The 14,027-nt window shown below is 43.0% G+C and overlaps 1 protein-coding gene across 3 annotated transcripts in view; it reads left to right on the top strand.

Annotated features, from left to right (window-relative positions):
* LOC140199341 (receptor tyrosine-protein kinase erbB-4-like) overlaps nucleotides 1-13,652 on the top strand; it is a 986,886-nt gene extending 973,234 nt beyond the window's left edge. For 2 of the 3 annotated variants that reach the window (XM_072261213.1, XM_072261211.1), the window contains 2 exons: nucleotides 336-425; nucleotides 4,419-5,185. In XM_072261213.1, the coding sequence (XP_072117314.1) occupies nucleotides 336-425; nucleotides 4,419-4,855 (527 nt within the window). In that variant the 3' untranslated portion in view covers nucleotides 4,856-5,185. Of the gene's footprint in view, nucleotides 1-335; nucleotides 426-4,418; nucleotides 5,186-6,681 lie in introns of those variants that run through there. The other variant, XM_072261212.1, reaches the window with a different exon arrangement.
* Nucleotides 13,653-14,027: the final 375 nt, after the last annotated feature.

Here is a 14,027-nt window from a genome sequence, read left to right as displayed (position 1 = left end):
AATCGGTCTTCATGATTGTCAAATGGAGGCAGTGCCTAATCCTAAAACCCGGAATTCCTTCCATGAGCCTCGCTGCCTCTCCCGCTCCTTTTCCTCTGCTAAAACGCTCAGAAAAGTCAGTCTACTAGGTGACCTGTTTACAGAACCCTTCTCTGGCTCAATGTCACACTGTGTCTCTCAACTACTTGTGAAACACCTTGGTAGTTGCAATTAATATTTAAGTAGTTGTTATGTAAGCGGTTTAGTGAGAAATATAAACAGAGGAGTAACTAAGCTTGTTAGTTCTGGTGACCAGCAAGGACACTGCATCCTTATCATGTTCATTCTTCTTCCAGTGGTTTGTGAGCGAGTGGGATCCATCCAAGAGGACCGAACGCTGGCGAGGCCTTCCAAGTTAGATGCCAAGGCCAAACTATCTCGTGCAGGTTAGTAAAATTCTCCGAAATCTTTGAAGTTGAAACTTGAGAAGTATGTTCACCTTCTGGTATTGGGAGCCAACACAGACAAACTGACTGACCAAATCGCCTCCTTCTGTTCTTGTACAATTCCATGAAAAAGCAGAATTTGTCGGTGACATTTCTGTAACTTGGTAAAAAATCTCTGAAATAACTGCAGTCTGTTCATTATCAAGAGAGTGATCTGGGGATTCAGATCCTGAGAACATGCAAAGCATGATGCTTCCATGCAAGAATCCAAAAGGAATTTGATACTGGATTTAAGTATGTTGAAACCACACCCTCAATACTCTGCTCAGTATTGAAGTCACACAGTATAGTATACTATACAGTATAGAAATATAGAAACAAACCCTTCGGTCCAACGTGTCCATACTGAGCAAAGGAGGTTGAGTGGTGATTTGACAGAGGTGTATAAGATAATAAGAGGCATGGGTAGAATGGGCAACCAGTGCCCTTTTTCTTGGGTAGAGTTAGCTAATTTGAGAGGGCATAATTTGGAGGTGTTTGGAGGAAAGTATTGTGGGGAATGTCAGAGGGAGGTTTTTTACACAGAGTGATGGGTGCATGGAAGACCCTGCCAAGGGTGGTGGTGGAGGCAGATACATAAGGAACATATAAGAGACCTAGCAGAAAAAGTGGAACAGGCTGAGAGTTCTCCCACCTGCAGAATATTAAGGTTTTTAAAGTCACACTCTCGGACACCCCAGCATCTCCCAGCACCCCACACCCACATCCCTGCTGGAGAGGTGTATGCCAGCCCATGAAACGCTTGGAAAGGTTTGAGGGAGGGACAACTCTTGGCACATCCATTGCTCTGCTTCATCTGCGGACTCTGTGTGGAGTCTCCAAGCTTGCAGGGTTTCCCCAGCAATGCACTGTTAAATCCACCTCTGTGAACCTGAGCTGAACTGAACTGACTGAGCATTAGCATCAGGAGCCTCGTTCACTCAAATGTGGGTTCACATCTGAAACCTGAGGGGGAAAGGGGAGTTCAGAACGTGCAGTCAACATATTGGGGAAAAAGCGTGTGGACTTGGAGGAGGGCTGAGGTCTTTACTATGATTAAAAGTTTTGATCAAGTGTGCATAGGGACAATCATTTCACTTTGGAAAGAAACAGAACTAGTGTCACGAGAATTCAAGAGAAAATTCCCGACCCAAAAGCGAGGAGAAAGACGAGCAGCATGAGGGTTAGACTGATGGAGACAGAAGGAGGAGGTTCATTAGGAACATATATGTGAGGTGGTGTGAATGGTTTGTTTCTGTGCTGCTTATCTGATGTAATCCTTTGTGACGTTCAAGTTCACATTTATTGCCCTAGATGCAAACACTCAGGGGATAAACACCAGGAAAATGAGCTTCTTGCAACAGCAGCATTGTACAAGTCGAGGAAAAACATAAGTTAATATGAACTTAAATTAGAATAAATTATACATAACAAACATGTTCAGAAAAACAAACAACAAAATGAACGTAGCAACATCAGTATAAGTTGTGACTTTCTTTTCGCTTATCTTAATGCATTTAATAAGTTTTCAATTTATTAGTATTGAAATTATTTATTACATTTCCAGGAATGAAAGGGTTAATGAAAGGGTGAACTCTGGATATATTTAAAGATGCAGCACACATTTCCCAGTCCCTGGCAGAAGTTAAGCCCCAGCTTGAGCTCTTGTCCAGAGCTTTAAGAGTTTCCTTCATAGTTTCCACTGAGGAGTAGTGGCGTCTAGAATCCATATTGGGTATGGGTCATCCCATCCAGCTCTCTGTCCCGGGCATAGGTAGAACGTACTAGGGGTGCTGAGGATGAACCCAGCTCAATGGCATTTGAAAGGACAGCTTGGAAAGGCTGTGGTCACCACTGGATGAGCCCAATGCCTGGTCATCAATAAACAAGAGAGTTTCAGGAGATACTGCATAGCTCGGAGAGTGTCAGCTGTGCATTCTGCTTCCATGAAGAGTGATTGAGACAAATAGAACAGAAATTATAGAGTTAGGGGAGGGAACATTTTGATGACATTGGGATGTGTGTAGAGGACCTAGCCACTGGTTGGATATGAATTTTCATTCCCTTCACCAGCCCACCATCCAATCCCACAAGATTAGAAACATTCTAGTTTAATTTTAGAAAGGTGCAAGGTGTAGTTTCTCTCTCTGCCACAAACTCCCAGCATGCTTTTCCTTGGTGTCATGATAAGACTGAGATGGCCAGCTGGCACCCTCACTGTTGTATTTGACCCCAGTGAGACATATAGTTTTGGCACTTCCAAGTACACCCACTGATCAGCTTCTGGCACCTCTGTCTCTGCTATGGTTACCAACTCTGGTGCTCTCCTGAGTGACCAGTGCTCCAAATCTCAGATGCCTTTGTCCCAACTCACATCACGCCTGCCCACCCATTACCCCTGGGGTCACTGGCCAACAGCGCATAAAATCCGTGCCCTTGCTTCCAAATCCACCTGCCTTCTGGCACTCCACGCTGTCTTCTTGTCCCACACTCCCATTGGACTGTGACGAGTCCCTGCCAGTCACTACATTCCTCATCTCCAGTACTCTGCAGAGCTCCAGGTTTGATTGCTGTTTCCATGAATACCCGAGGTTGCACCAGCTGTTTCTGTCCCCCATGGGTCACACATTCCTGCTGGCCTTGATGGCTCAACCGTTCTGTGAAGACGATGGTGGTAACTGGGCCTCAGGTGATGGGGGCTCAAGATCTACCTCAGCCACCTTGCCAAAAGGCCGAAGCTTGCGTTACCAAAGATATTAAGAGATGGTTGAATACATTTTACCCTTAAATACTGTACATATACAGCATATACATAAATTTAAAAGTAAGATGTTAATTTAAATTCACATTCAATAACTGAATAAATCAAAAACAATAATACTAATTAAAATTGGCACAGAGCAATGCACTCCATTTTACTTACCATTCGAATGAAGGTTAGATGAATGGGGCCATGCTGGAGCTCCCAGCTACAGCCATTGTTCGACTCAGTTCTCTGGTGTCTCAGTGACTGCCATTGTGAAGTGTGTCCAAGCCCCTTAGCTGAGCGCAGCATGGGCCACCCCCAAGTTCAGGGCCAATGGAAAAATCAGACGGCCAGCCAACCGGCTGCATTATCTCATTTTGTCTATGGCATGCTGGCACCGATGGCTGAGCTAGCATTTATTGTCCAGCCCTGAGTCCCGTGAGAAGATGGGGTTGGGCCCCTTCTGGACCACTGAGAAGATGGGGTTGGGCCCCTTCTGGACCACTGCCTTTCTTCTGGTGAAGGTGCTCCCGTAATGCTGTTGGGGAGGGAGTTCCAGGATTAGACCCAGTAACTGTGATGTATTTCCAGACCAGGATGGTGTGTGGCCTAGAGAGGAAGCTCCAGGTGGTGATACTCTCCTGTGCCTGCCTCACTCGTCCTTCATGGCTGCAGAAGGCACAGGTTTGGGACATGCTGGCAGAATAGTCTCGGTGAATATCTGCAATCCGTTATCTAGAGTCATGCAGCAGGGAAGCAGGCAGAGGTTGGTGGGTTCTTCATTAGTAAGGGTGTCAAATATTACAAGGAGAAGGCAGGAGAATGGGTTTGAGGTGGATGGTAAATCACCCATTGTCAAATGGCAGAGCAGACTCAATGGGCCAAATGGCCTAATTCTGCTCCTGGCATTCAGCCCATCTTATCCATGTTGCCACAGATAACTTTTAAATGTGGTTGCCTCAACCACTTTTTCTAGAAGTTCATGTCGATGATACTTGCTACTCAGGGTGATGAATGGGGGGCGGAGGGGGGGTGTCACTGAGGAGGGCTGCTTTGCCCTAGGTGACGATGTGCCTGAAGAGCGTTACTGGAGCTGCATTCATCCAGACAGTTCACTGGCGTTTTGGGATTTGAAAGACGTTAAAGGGTTGCAAGTCTTCCTTTTCCTCTGTTGCAAAGGTATAACAGTTTCACTAATCACTTTGCAGAGTTCTTGAACCAGGTGGAGGAGAACCCATTCGTGACGCTTCGGAAAAATGGTGACGTCCACGCCCTGGATAACCCGGAGTACCACAATGTCCCAGAGGGGTCAAAGACCATGGAGGATGAGTATGTGAATGAACCCCTCTACCTCAACACATTTGGCAATGTGGTTGAGAACCCAGAGTATCTGCAGGACAAGATTGCCATATCAGAAAATGTTGACAAGGCCTTTGATAACCCTGACTACTGGAATCACAGTTACCTGTCCAAAGGTACCATGCACAATCCGGAGTACCTGCAGGAGTACAGCACAAAGTTTTTTTACAAGCAGAATGGACGCATCAAACCCATCGTAGCAGAGAACCCTGAGTATCTCTCAGAGTTCTCACTAAAGCCGGGGACAGTGCTGCCTTCATACGGACAGCGTAATACGGTGGTGTAACCTGCCGAACCCCAGCTTCACTGGACCTCCTCGTCAAACTACAAACAGGTATCCTCAATGATGACTGGAAGGACAATGTCTAAGGTGACAGTACTGGCAAACTTTGTCTGAAATGAAGGAGAGTTGGATTGCTAGAATTCAGCCCTGGTCCAATTCAATCTTTCTAACTGGTACCCGTTACAAAGCAATATGGTTACAAACAGGAAAAAAAAAAGGATTGCTGTGGAAGTACCAAAAATGTAGATCTTTGGGATTCTCTTCTCCTGCAGACCTTCAACAAGACAGTTCAGAAGGTTACGGTCAAGGAACAGAGTGCAATAGGCTGTCGATGAGTGATGGGGGGGGAGGGTGGGTGCAGCACACAACATCGAGAGTTGATTCTTAAAGAAAGCTTGTCCAATTAAATGTAGACTTCTAATTTGAACAAAAATCCACAAACCCAACCACTCAGTAAAACTAAGGTACAGAACTTTTTATTTGGGGTCCCACAAATTGGATTTTTCTGAAGTACTATCTTATCCAGGTATAAAGTGTCCATGGGGCAAGTCTGACAAGCACCCAGTACAGGGAGCTGTTCCAACACTGGCAGACGAGGTGAAATGCTATGAGCCTACCAATCTCAGTCTGGGTGCAGGATCCAACCTGGATGAGCCTCACCTGGGGCTGGTGGACCCATAGCAAGCACGCCTTGTTGTCAATTGACCCTTTCCACCACGGTAGACACTAGCCATTCAACTGAACACTATGGCAAGCTCCATTTTGAAGGTGACTTTATTATGTAGCAGACCTCTCAATTCTCTTTTGTACTTAAATATAGTTTAATAGCAGGTAACTTTTGAAGCCTTAGAAAGTAGGGCCATTCTTAATTCTTAATGATAAATTGAGGGGGATGGTTTTGTAATTGAAAAATTAATGGAAGGGTTTATTTGCCTTTGATAAGCACACGTCAGCACTGCCAATCGTGTCTATTACTAAAAGTTGATATTGTAAATATCATGATTATGCTGCTCTTAATAGGCCACATCCAACGTCGCTTTACTTTCACGTGCACTCAAGGCGTAAGCTCTTTCAGGCATTACTGGGGTCACTAGAGCAACACTTACTTAATTGTATTTATTTTTGCTCAGCGTGACTGGAGTTCAGGGGCAGGCTGAACCAGGTTTCAGAGGTATTGGCCAAAGGTCGAATCTGACCAATCTGCATTGTGTTTGAATTCAGTCAGACAACAAAGCAGGCCAGTCTGGAGCACAGTTGACACACACTGGCTGACTCGGGCAATTGCACCTCCAAGGTTCTCAGCAGCACCCAGGCTTGTCCATCTTCACAGAAAGACAGTGAATGAATGTGAGTGAACTCAGCTAATCAGCCCATTTATATCTCTCTCTGGAAATGATAAAGTGCTGGTATCTCAAGGTGTCCTTCCCTGCAGTGTTAAGGATAGTTGTTCGCTCTTTACGAAAGCCACAAGGTTAATCGGAAATTACTTGAATGATTACTGCTCGGCTCTGTAGCATTGCTCTCTGGAAACATTACCTTACAAGTTTTCCCAAAGGCTATCTGTAGAAGCGTTGAACACAGAAAGAAACACAGCATCTATTTACAATCTAGGTCAACAAATCATAGTTAAGAACTTGAAAGAATTTTACTTTTCCTTTTTTTTATGCCAACTTTCGAGATTCAGTTCTTTTTCTGTCCCTTAGCCGTGACACCTTATTTAACCCGCAATAAATGTTTCGATTGAAATGCAATCATTGAAGCACAATCGTGGCCTCCACACAAAGTTAAACTGGGGATACTCAAAAGTCACAAAATCTCTTTTTTTTTAGCAGGGCTGATGAGATTTCTGTATCTGGATGGATTAGTAGAGGAATAGTGAGTGATATAGCAGCTGGATGTTTTCTGCCTGATTTGCTTTTGGACACCAGTGACCTTGGTAATGAAGTATAACTGCTATAAAGACAGTAGAATGATGAGGGGTCGAAACTCAAAGCTGGAGACGTCTCTACATTGAGCAATCCTGTAAGTTCTGTTCGACAGTGAAAGATGGAAGCAAGCAATCTGCTGGACAAAGTCAGCGGGTTGAGCAGCATCTGTAGAAAGAAAGGAGTTATCGATTTTTAAATTTTTTGGGGGGGAGGGTCAAAATCTTACATCAGGACCAATAGATGCTGATCAACACTAAGTTCCTGCAGGAGATTGTTTGTTGTTCCAGATACCAGTAACTCTAGTCTCTCATGTTTCCACTGACGGGCAAAGACTTTGTGTATACGCCTCATTTTGGATACGAGCTCCAAGAGCACTAACAGTGTTGGGACCTCCTGAGAGAATTTACAAAACTGGGTTGAAGTTGAAATTTGGACTGGAGCATTTCACACATTGCTGGACAGGATCTGATGGGCTACCATGACAAATCATGTGTAGTGTTCATGCTAACTGTCGGGAAGGTGGACAGATTTTAAAGATCTTCCCCATCGGCAACTGCAGAGCAGCCACAGAGGTGAGGTAGGATGTGTCGTCATCTCCATATGTGTGACCACCCCCTTCTCTGTCCATTGCCCCAATCAATGACGCTACAATGAATGGCCCTTGCCTCTGTGAGGTGTGTTTCGAACAATAACAAATATGGTAACATCTTGCACTGAGGCACAGAAGAAATAGTCAAGAAAGGTACCTATTGTAATGAAAAATATGTCTGGCCAAATCTGTGAGTTAAGCATTAATGTCACTCGTAAATCCACTTCTCTTGCTGATTTTCCATGGGTTTTGCTCCTCATTTCTTGAATCTGATGAACAAAATTGCACCTTTGTATTCACTTATTTCGGTAACTGTGACATGTGGTGACATCACTGGGTGCGTGGCTGTTGCAGGGAAAGTGTTGACTGCATTATGGTGAATCACGTGGAGGCTAATGTTCCAACGTGCGCTAATGTTCCAACGTGCACCAATCGACACAGAATTGATTGCTAACGCGATCTAACTCAGAGAAATTATGGAAACATTGGCAAATGGATCCAACTCCTTGAGTTTTCAGTCTCAGATTGTAAGTGGCATTTCTTGGCACATGAGTTATAAAATTACTGTCAGCAACTGCAGACACAAAAGGATGTGTTAGCTCTTTTTTGTTCTACCCAACCATAAACACAGAGGCATGTGATTGAAACATGTCATTCAGAAACTGACAGCAGTAATGTTATTTCTGGATGATTTTGTAATTATAACCTGACCTAGGGATATCTGGCGATAACACTGGCTTTCACTGAGGTTTAGAAAGCTTTGCAGATTTATGGGGATAGAGCTGATCATGGTGAGGTTTATTGGACAGAACTTTCAAAGAGCTAGTACAGGCATATGATGTGTTAAATAGTCTCCTGAATGACATAAAGAAGTGAGCATTAGTAAGTGCACCAATAAAATTTAGGAAATGACTGTGTCAAAATTCCATGCTCTCAATTTATACACAAAGTTGAAGGAAGCCTCTTGTTCTGCTACCCCATTCCATAAGATAATAACTGATCATATTGTAATTTTCAATCCCAACTACCCAATATGTCAAACAACAACAAACAACTGACGAAGGGTCTCGGCCTGAAACATCGACTGCACCTCTTCCTAGAGATGCTGCCTGGCCTGCTGCGGTCACCAGCAACTTTGATGTGTGTTACCCAATATGTCAATAGATTGTGACACCTCATCACCTGTCAGCTTTCCAGAAGCTCTGTTTACTACAGATGACCTCTTTTATCATCCTCAGTGTGTTTGAGCACAAGTATGTAGGAAACAGCAGAAGAAGTGGACTGGTTAGCCCTTAGTATCATCTCTGCCATTCAATATGTCTTGGATGATCCTCTACCCCAATACCATATTCCTTTCCTCTCCCTTTCACCCATTCTTACATATATTTGTCAATGGCCCCCACAACCCCCTGGATGAAGATAATTCTCTTCATCTCAGTCCTACATGTCATATCCTGTGTCCTGAGCCGGTGATCCTTCTCCCGATCCCCTACCCCAACCAGGGAAAAGGTCTTCCCAGCACCTGGACTGTGGGTGTCTATGTATGAGACAAAGACCCCACTTCATCTTCCAGTCCTGCCTTCCTTTTGCAGCACCCCATTACAGGGTTGAAAGCACAAAAACGAACTCTTCAGCCCACCTTGTCTATGCTGACCATTTATGCCTTGCCTATTCCTACCGAAGACTGCTTCATCCTATCCGCTCTTGTACCGATCTTCTGTTTCAGCCCGGCGGTGTTCTTTGGGATAGCCTCGCACACCTGAGTATCTCAGTAGTTGGAGAAATCTCCGACAGCATCGTTACTGCACCCTTACACCCCTCTCACATTAGCCTGGTAGAATGGGGAGGATACCCTGGTGCATAGCTTGATTAGTGTAGCTTTTGATTTCCTGGGAATCAGGAGCTAGGGGGCAGAGGTTTAAGGTGAGAGGGAAAAGCTGAGGCATGTCCTTTAGTGTTAGAGAAAGCCTAGCAGCTCTTTGCGGGAGACCAGGCTGAGGCTTAAGAAGGTATACACACTGTGTCGTTAAGCATATCCAAAGCTCAGATGTTCATGAAGCAGTGATGTTGCTGGGATTTGGGGAAGTGAGTTATGAGCAGCTTGGAACTGCTTGCATTGGAGTGTAGGAGAGGTGTATGAAATCATGAGAGGCACACAGACCTTTTCCTAGGGTTGAGGAATCACAAACTAGAGGCTGGAGGTTTAAAGTGAGAGGGGACAAATTTAATAGGAACCTGAGGGGCAATTTTTTTTTTACCCAGAGGGTGCTAAGTTTTTGGAACAAACTGGCAGGGCAGGTGGCTTCTTGAATAGATATGAAAGATTTAGGCGGAAATAGGCCATGTGCAGGCAAAAGGGATGAGCTTAGGCAGAAATCCCTGTCAGCGAGGACCATTTGGACTGAAAGGCACATTTCTGTGCTGTATGGCTCTGTGGCATTTCCCTCCAATAACCCTTCACCCCTAATCAACATTCCATCAACAGCCATTCACCAAAGTACAATCTGACTTCCTTGATCTTTGAACTCTGACCTCAAAGAATTGAAAATTCCCTGGAACTATCAATAATCAGTCATACTGCCTGGAGTTCGGAAACATTTTGTCAGCTTGACCTTAGTTTATATACCATTTAGCCTGACTTTACTGTGGGTTCTCAGATTCAATTTACAAGAGGCACATTTAGTTCCAGAGAGGAATGTCATTGATGTATAGCGAAGAGTTGGTGAGCACTGTTCATGTGAACAGCTTGACCTTTCAGATAATCACTGCTTTCAACGTTGTGATGCCTGGATGAAAGTCCTGGTCAACATGACCATATTTGATTCATCTCACAGTAAGTCACTGTGAGCCATCCTCGGGATGAGATAAGCTGTGATCAGAATGCAAAATATTAATTTCCTTATTGCATTTTCAACGGCTGCATTATTGTGTAAGCGTTTATTGCACTCGCCCATCAGAACCAGCGGCTGCGTGGACGTGACTTGCGTGACAGCTACGGTGATCAACCCACCCACGAGACGTCAATCCTGAGCAGGCAGGCAGGAGGGCCTGAGAAAGCTGTCAGTGACCCTCCCAACTTAAGCAGACCCAGGTCCAGTCGTGTCACCTGTCTGCGTCTGCCGCAATAAAATGACCGGTTAAAAACCTCTCGCGTTCGCAAGTGACCCACTGGAGGAGCAGCAGGTCGAGCAGCATCCGTGAGGGAGAAAGCGGTTGATGATGAAGTCAGAGCGTCTGACATAGTCCTGAAGAGCCACGGAAGGACTGACTGCAGTGCCAAGAAGTTAACCAGTAAACCTAAAATAATCCTTCCTTTCCTTTATTCAGTAACAAAAATGGTTTATTGGCATCATGGAGACTTCAAGCAGCCCAATGAACATCAAGAAAAGTTGACATCCTCAGCCAGACTTGCTACCACAACCACATGTCCTTCCTCAGTACTTGTCTTCACTGTTGCTGATCACCCCACCTCAACTGAATCCACCTGTCACCTGCCACCTGCCACCTCTGCCTCACGCTTTCTGTTACCTTATTATTTTGACTATTTCCCCTCTATTTTTCACTCCAGAGGAAGGATTGTGACATGAAATGTTGACTGCCCATTTCCCTCAGCAGATGCAGCCTGACAGTGCAAACAATGTCTCTCTATAGTATTGTCTAAATCAGTAATGGGAAGTTTTATCCCAGAAAAGAATGAAAGTCCTATCAAAACAATTCAAAGTGGGTACTAAGACACTAAAGAAATAGGTGTAAAATTTCTCCACCACAGACTTCTTGATTTTCAAACCAGAGCATTATTTTATTATTAAAGTTGTCGAAATAAATCTTAAGCCTGAGTGATTTGCCCAAATACTGATTTCCGTTGCAGTGTCCAGATATTGTTTTAAGTAGCTTCATAATTGTTGCCAACACAACAAATCTTGTGGAATTTAAATTATACAGACTTTTGCTGCTGGATGATTCTCATGACCTAACTTTCTGCTGGGTGGTTTGTCCATCTTTGCTCTGGTGGTGGCCTTGGGTGTAAAGGGCTATGTACTTTCAACACTCGTGATTCAGATTCAGATTCAGAGTCAGATTCATTATCACTGATTTACTTGACATGCAATTTGATGTTTTGAGCAGCATTATAATGAAAAAGCATAGAATCACTAAAATTACACAAATAAACAAATAATGCAAAAATATTAATAATGAGGTGGTGTTCATGGATCATTCAGAAACCTGATGATAGAGGCTAAGAAGCTGTTCCTGAATCATCGAGTGTGGGTCTTTAAGCTCCTGTACCTCCTCGGAAATGGTAGTAACAAGAAGAGGGCAGGTCCTGTATGGGTGATTCCACATAACTGTTGTGTTTAATTAATTTGTGAATTATTTTTATACACAAACTCTTTGCTTGAGGATCAGACACTGGAAATTAAATTTATTAAACTTTGCCTTCCTGTTTAAATATTGTCTGTGGGCAACTCTGGTGCTTAGTTACCAAGTTTGGATTGGTCAGTGTGGTTTGCAAGTAAACAATAATCAAAACCTTTAACCAGTTTCCAATTAAGGTAACTTGGAGTTATAATAGAGCACTTTATCAGTAAGAATGGCTGTTTAAAGATTAAAGATGAGCTTTACTTGTGACATGTGCATCAAAACATACATTAAAGTGTGTCGTTTGCATCAAATTAAATCAGCGAGGATTGTGCTGGGCAAGTGTTGCCACATTTCCAGCAACAACGTAACATGCCCACAATTCCCTATCCCTAACTGTATGTATTTGGAATATGGGAGGAAACCCAAGCAGTCACGGGGAGGATGTATAAACTCCTTATAGACAGCAGAGGGTGGGAATTGAACCTCGATCGGTAATCGCTGACACTGTAAAGCAATGTGCTAACTGCTAGGCTGCTGTGTCGCTCACCCCTCCCACCCCCACAGTGGTAAACATGCCAAAGGAGTTTTAAATGCAAGCATTTTCATCCAAAAATTCTTTGCATCCACCACTCAAACCTCCTCCTCCTCCACCTCCATATTCTCCTCAAAGTTCCAAATAAGTATCAGGTCCAAACCTTAAAGAAGACGATTGGGCAATTCCCCCATGAATCACGCAGCGATCATGTTAGCATAAGTGAGCGGGCTGCTTTTGTCTCAAGTATACACTATGTAACTAACCTTCACTTATTTGCTGAGAAATTATCCTGCTGTAATCAAGAGAATTTGCTCTAGTTTTGATCATGCCTTCTGTTTGTTTTAATGCACAGAGACTTGGTTTTAAAAAGCTTTTGTCTGCTGTAAATCCTGCCCTAGCTCCTAACCAATTATTTCTCAGTCCATGAAGTATTTCCCAACAGGTCAAAGTGACTAACAATCAACAATCTGGTCTGCAATATTTACCCTTTGAGAAGATCACTTAGTGCTTTGCACTTGGTGTGTATACAATTAACTCAAAGTAATTTGAATGGAAAATTCCAAAGATAAAATATATTTTTGGAATGGCCACAGCATTGTGAAAAAGCACTATAGCTACACTGCGTAAAAAGGTGTTTCCTTTTGATGAGGTCACCATTTGTTCCCTCGGCCTTTGTTGTGCGGCAGGATAAAGAATTGACTAATTAATGAAACTCTGAGCAAATATTGATACTGAATTCATGGAAAATGTGAATAGTATTTTTTATAGATTGTTAAAGAAATGGCTAGATGCATTTGTAAATAAGGGAGACTCTTGCTTTTAATTTGTGGAATTGTTTTATTTGAGACATACTTGTTCCTTTAGAGTTGTTTTGTATATATATGTATTTGGATTGTGGCTTTTTTTAAATTCACAGCATTGTAGACCTGCTGATGATTATGTGTTCAGCACTAGTTAATGTGGTGTTTTAACTTTTGCGCTTGGCTTTAGCTATAGAAAGCCTTAGCTCCGTGTCTGTTGTCTGATTAATTAGCTTTTGGAAACACAGCTTAAGACAAATAATTGTATTACTCACCTTCACAGAACCAATAACTAACTTTGAAGCTATAATTCTCTTCAGTCTCTAGTTTAGCTTCTTAAGCTCTTTTCGTTCAAATGGCAATGTTCATTCCTGCCTTTTGTCTTTTCTGTGCTCATTCGCACTGCAAACCTGCCTCCTAACTTTTATTTGAGTGTTTAAGTAAAATGATGCTGTAAAACTGGTTATATTGCAGCAAACCACAAATCAGCCATCATCTATACTGTACAATTTGAAAACTTCTTCGTTTTTGTTACATGAATCTGTCAAAAATATATTTTTAATTTAATATAAACAAACTTAAATAAACTGTGAACCATGCTGTCTGTGATGTTCTTATAACAGTGGAGTTATCATAACAGATCAAAGATCAAAGCTAGTGTTGGAATTGTGTGAGCACCTGTATTCTGTCCAATTACATTGGAAGGGGAATATATAAATGCAAACACGTATCTGAAGCAAAAGGATAATAATGTAGGAGCAAGTTCAGGCTGCGTATAAGCAATACTCCCTGAGCTTTGACATGATTACACAAGTGTCCAAGAAAATTTTCTTTGTTGTTAAAAAATGTTCAACAATTGAAATTATTCCCTCCTCCAGATGTGGCAAAAGCTGTCTACAGAACACATCAAGGTGGTCTTGGTTATAGCTGGAGGTCAATTTCATTGGCAAAACAAACACAG

The sequence above is a fragment of the Mobula birostris genome, chromosome 6 (assembly GCF_030028105.1).
Source record: "Mobula birostris isolate sMobBir1 chromosome 6, sMobBir1.hap1, whole genome shotgun sequence".
Taxonomy (NCBI): Eukaryota; Metazoa; Chordata; class Chondrichthyes; order Myliobatiformes; family Myliobatidae; genus Mobula; species Mobula birostris.
This window is presented reverse-complemented; position numbering and strand designations above follow the sequence as displayed.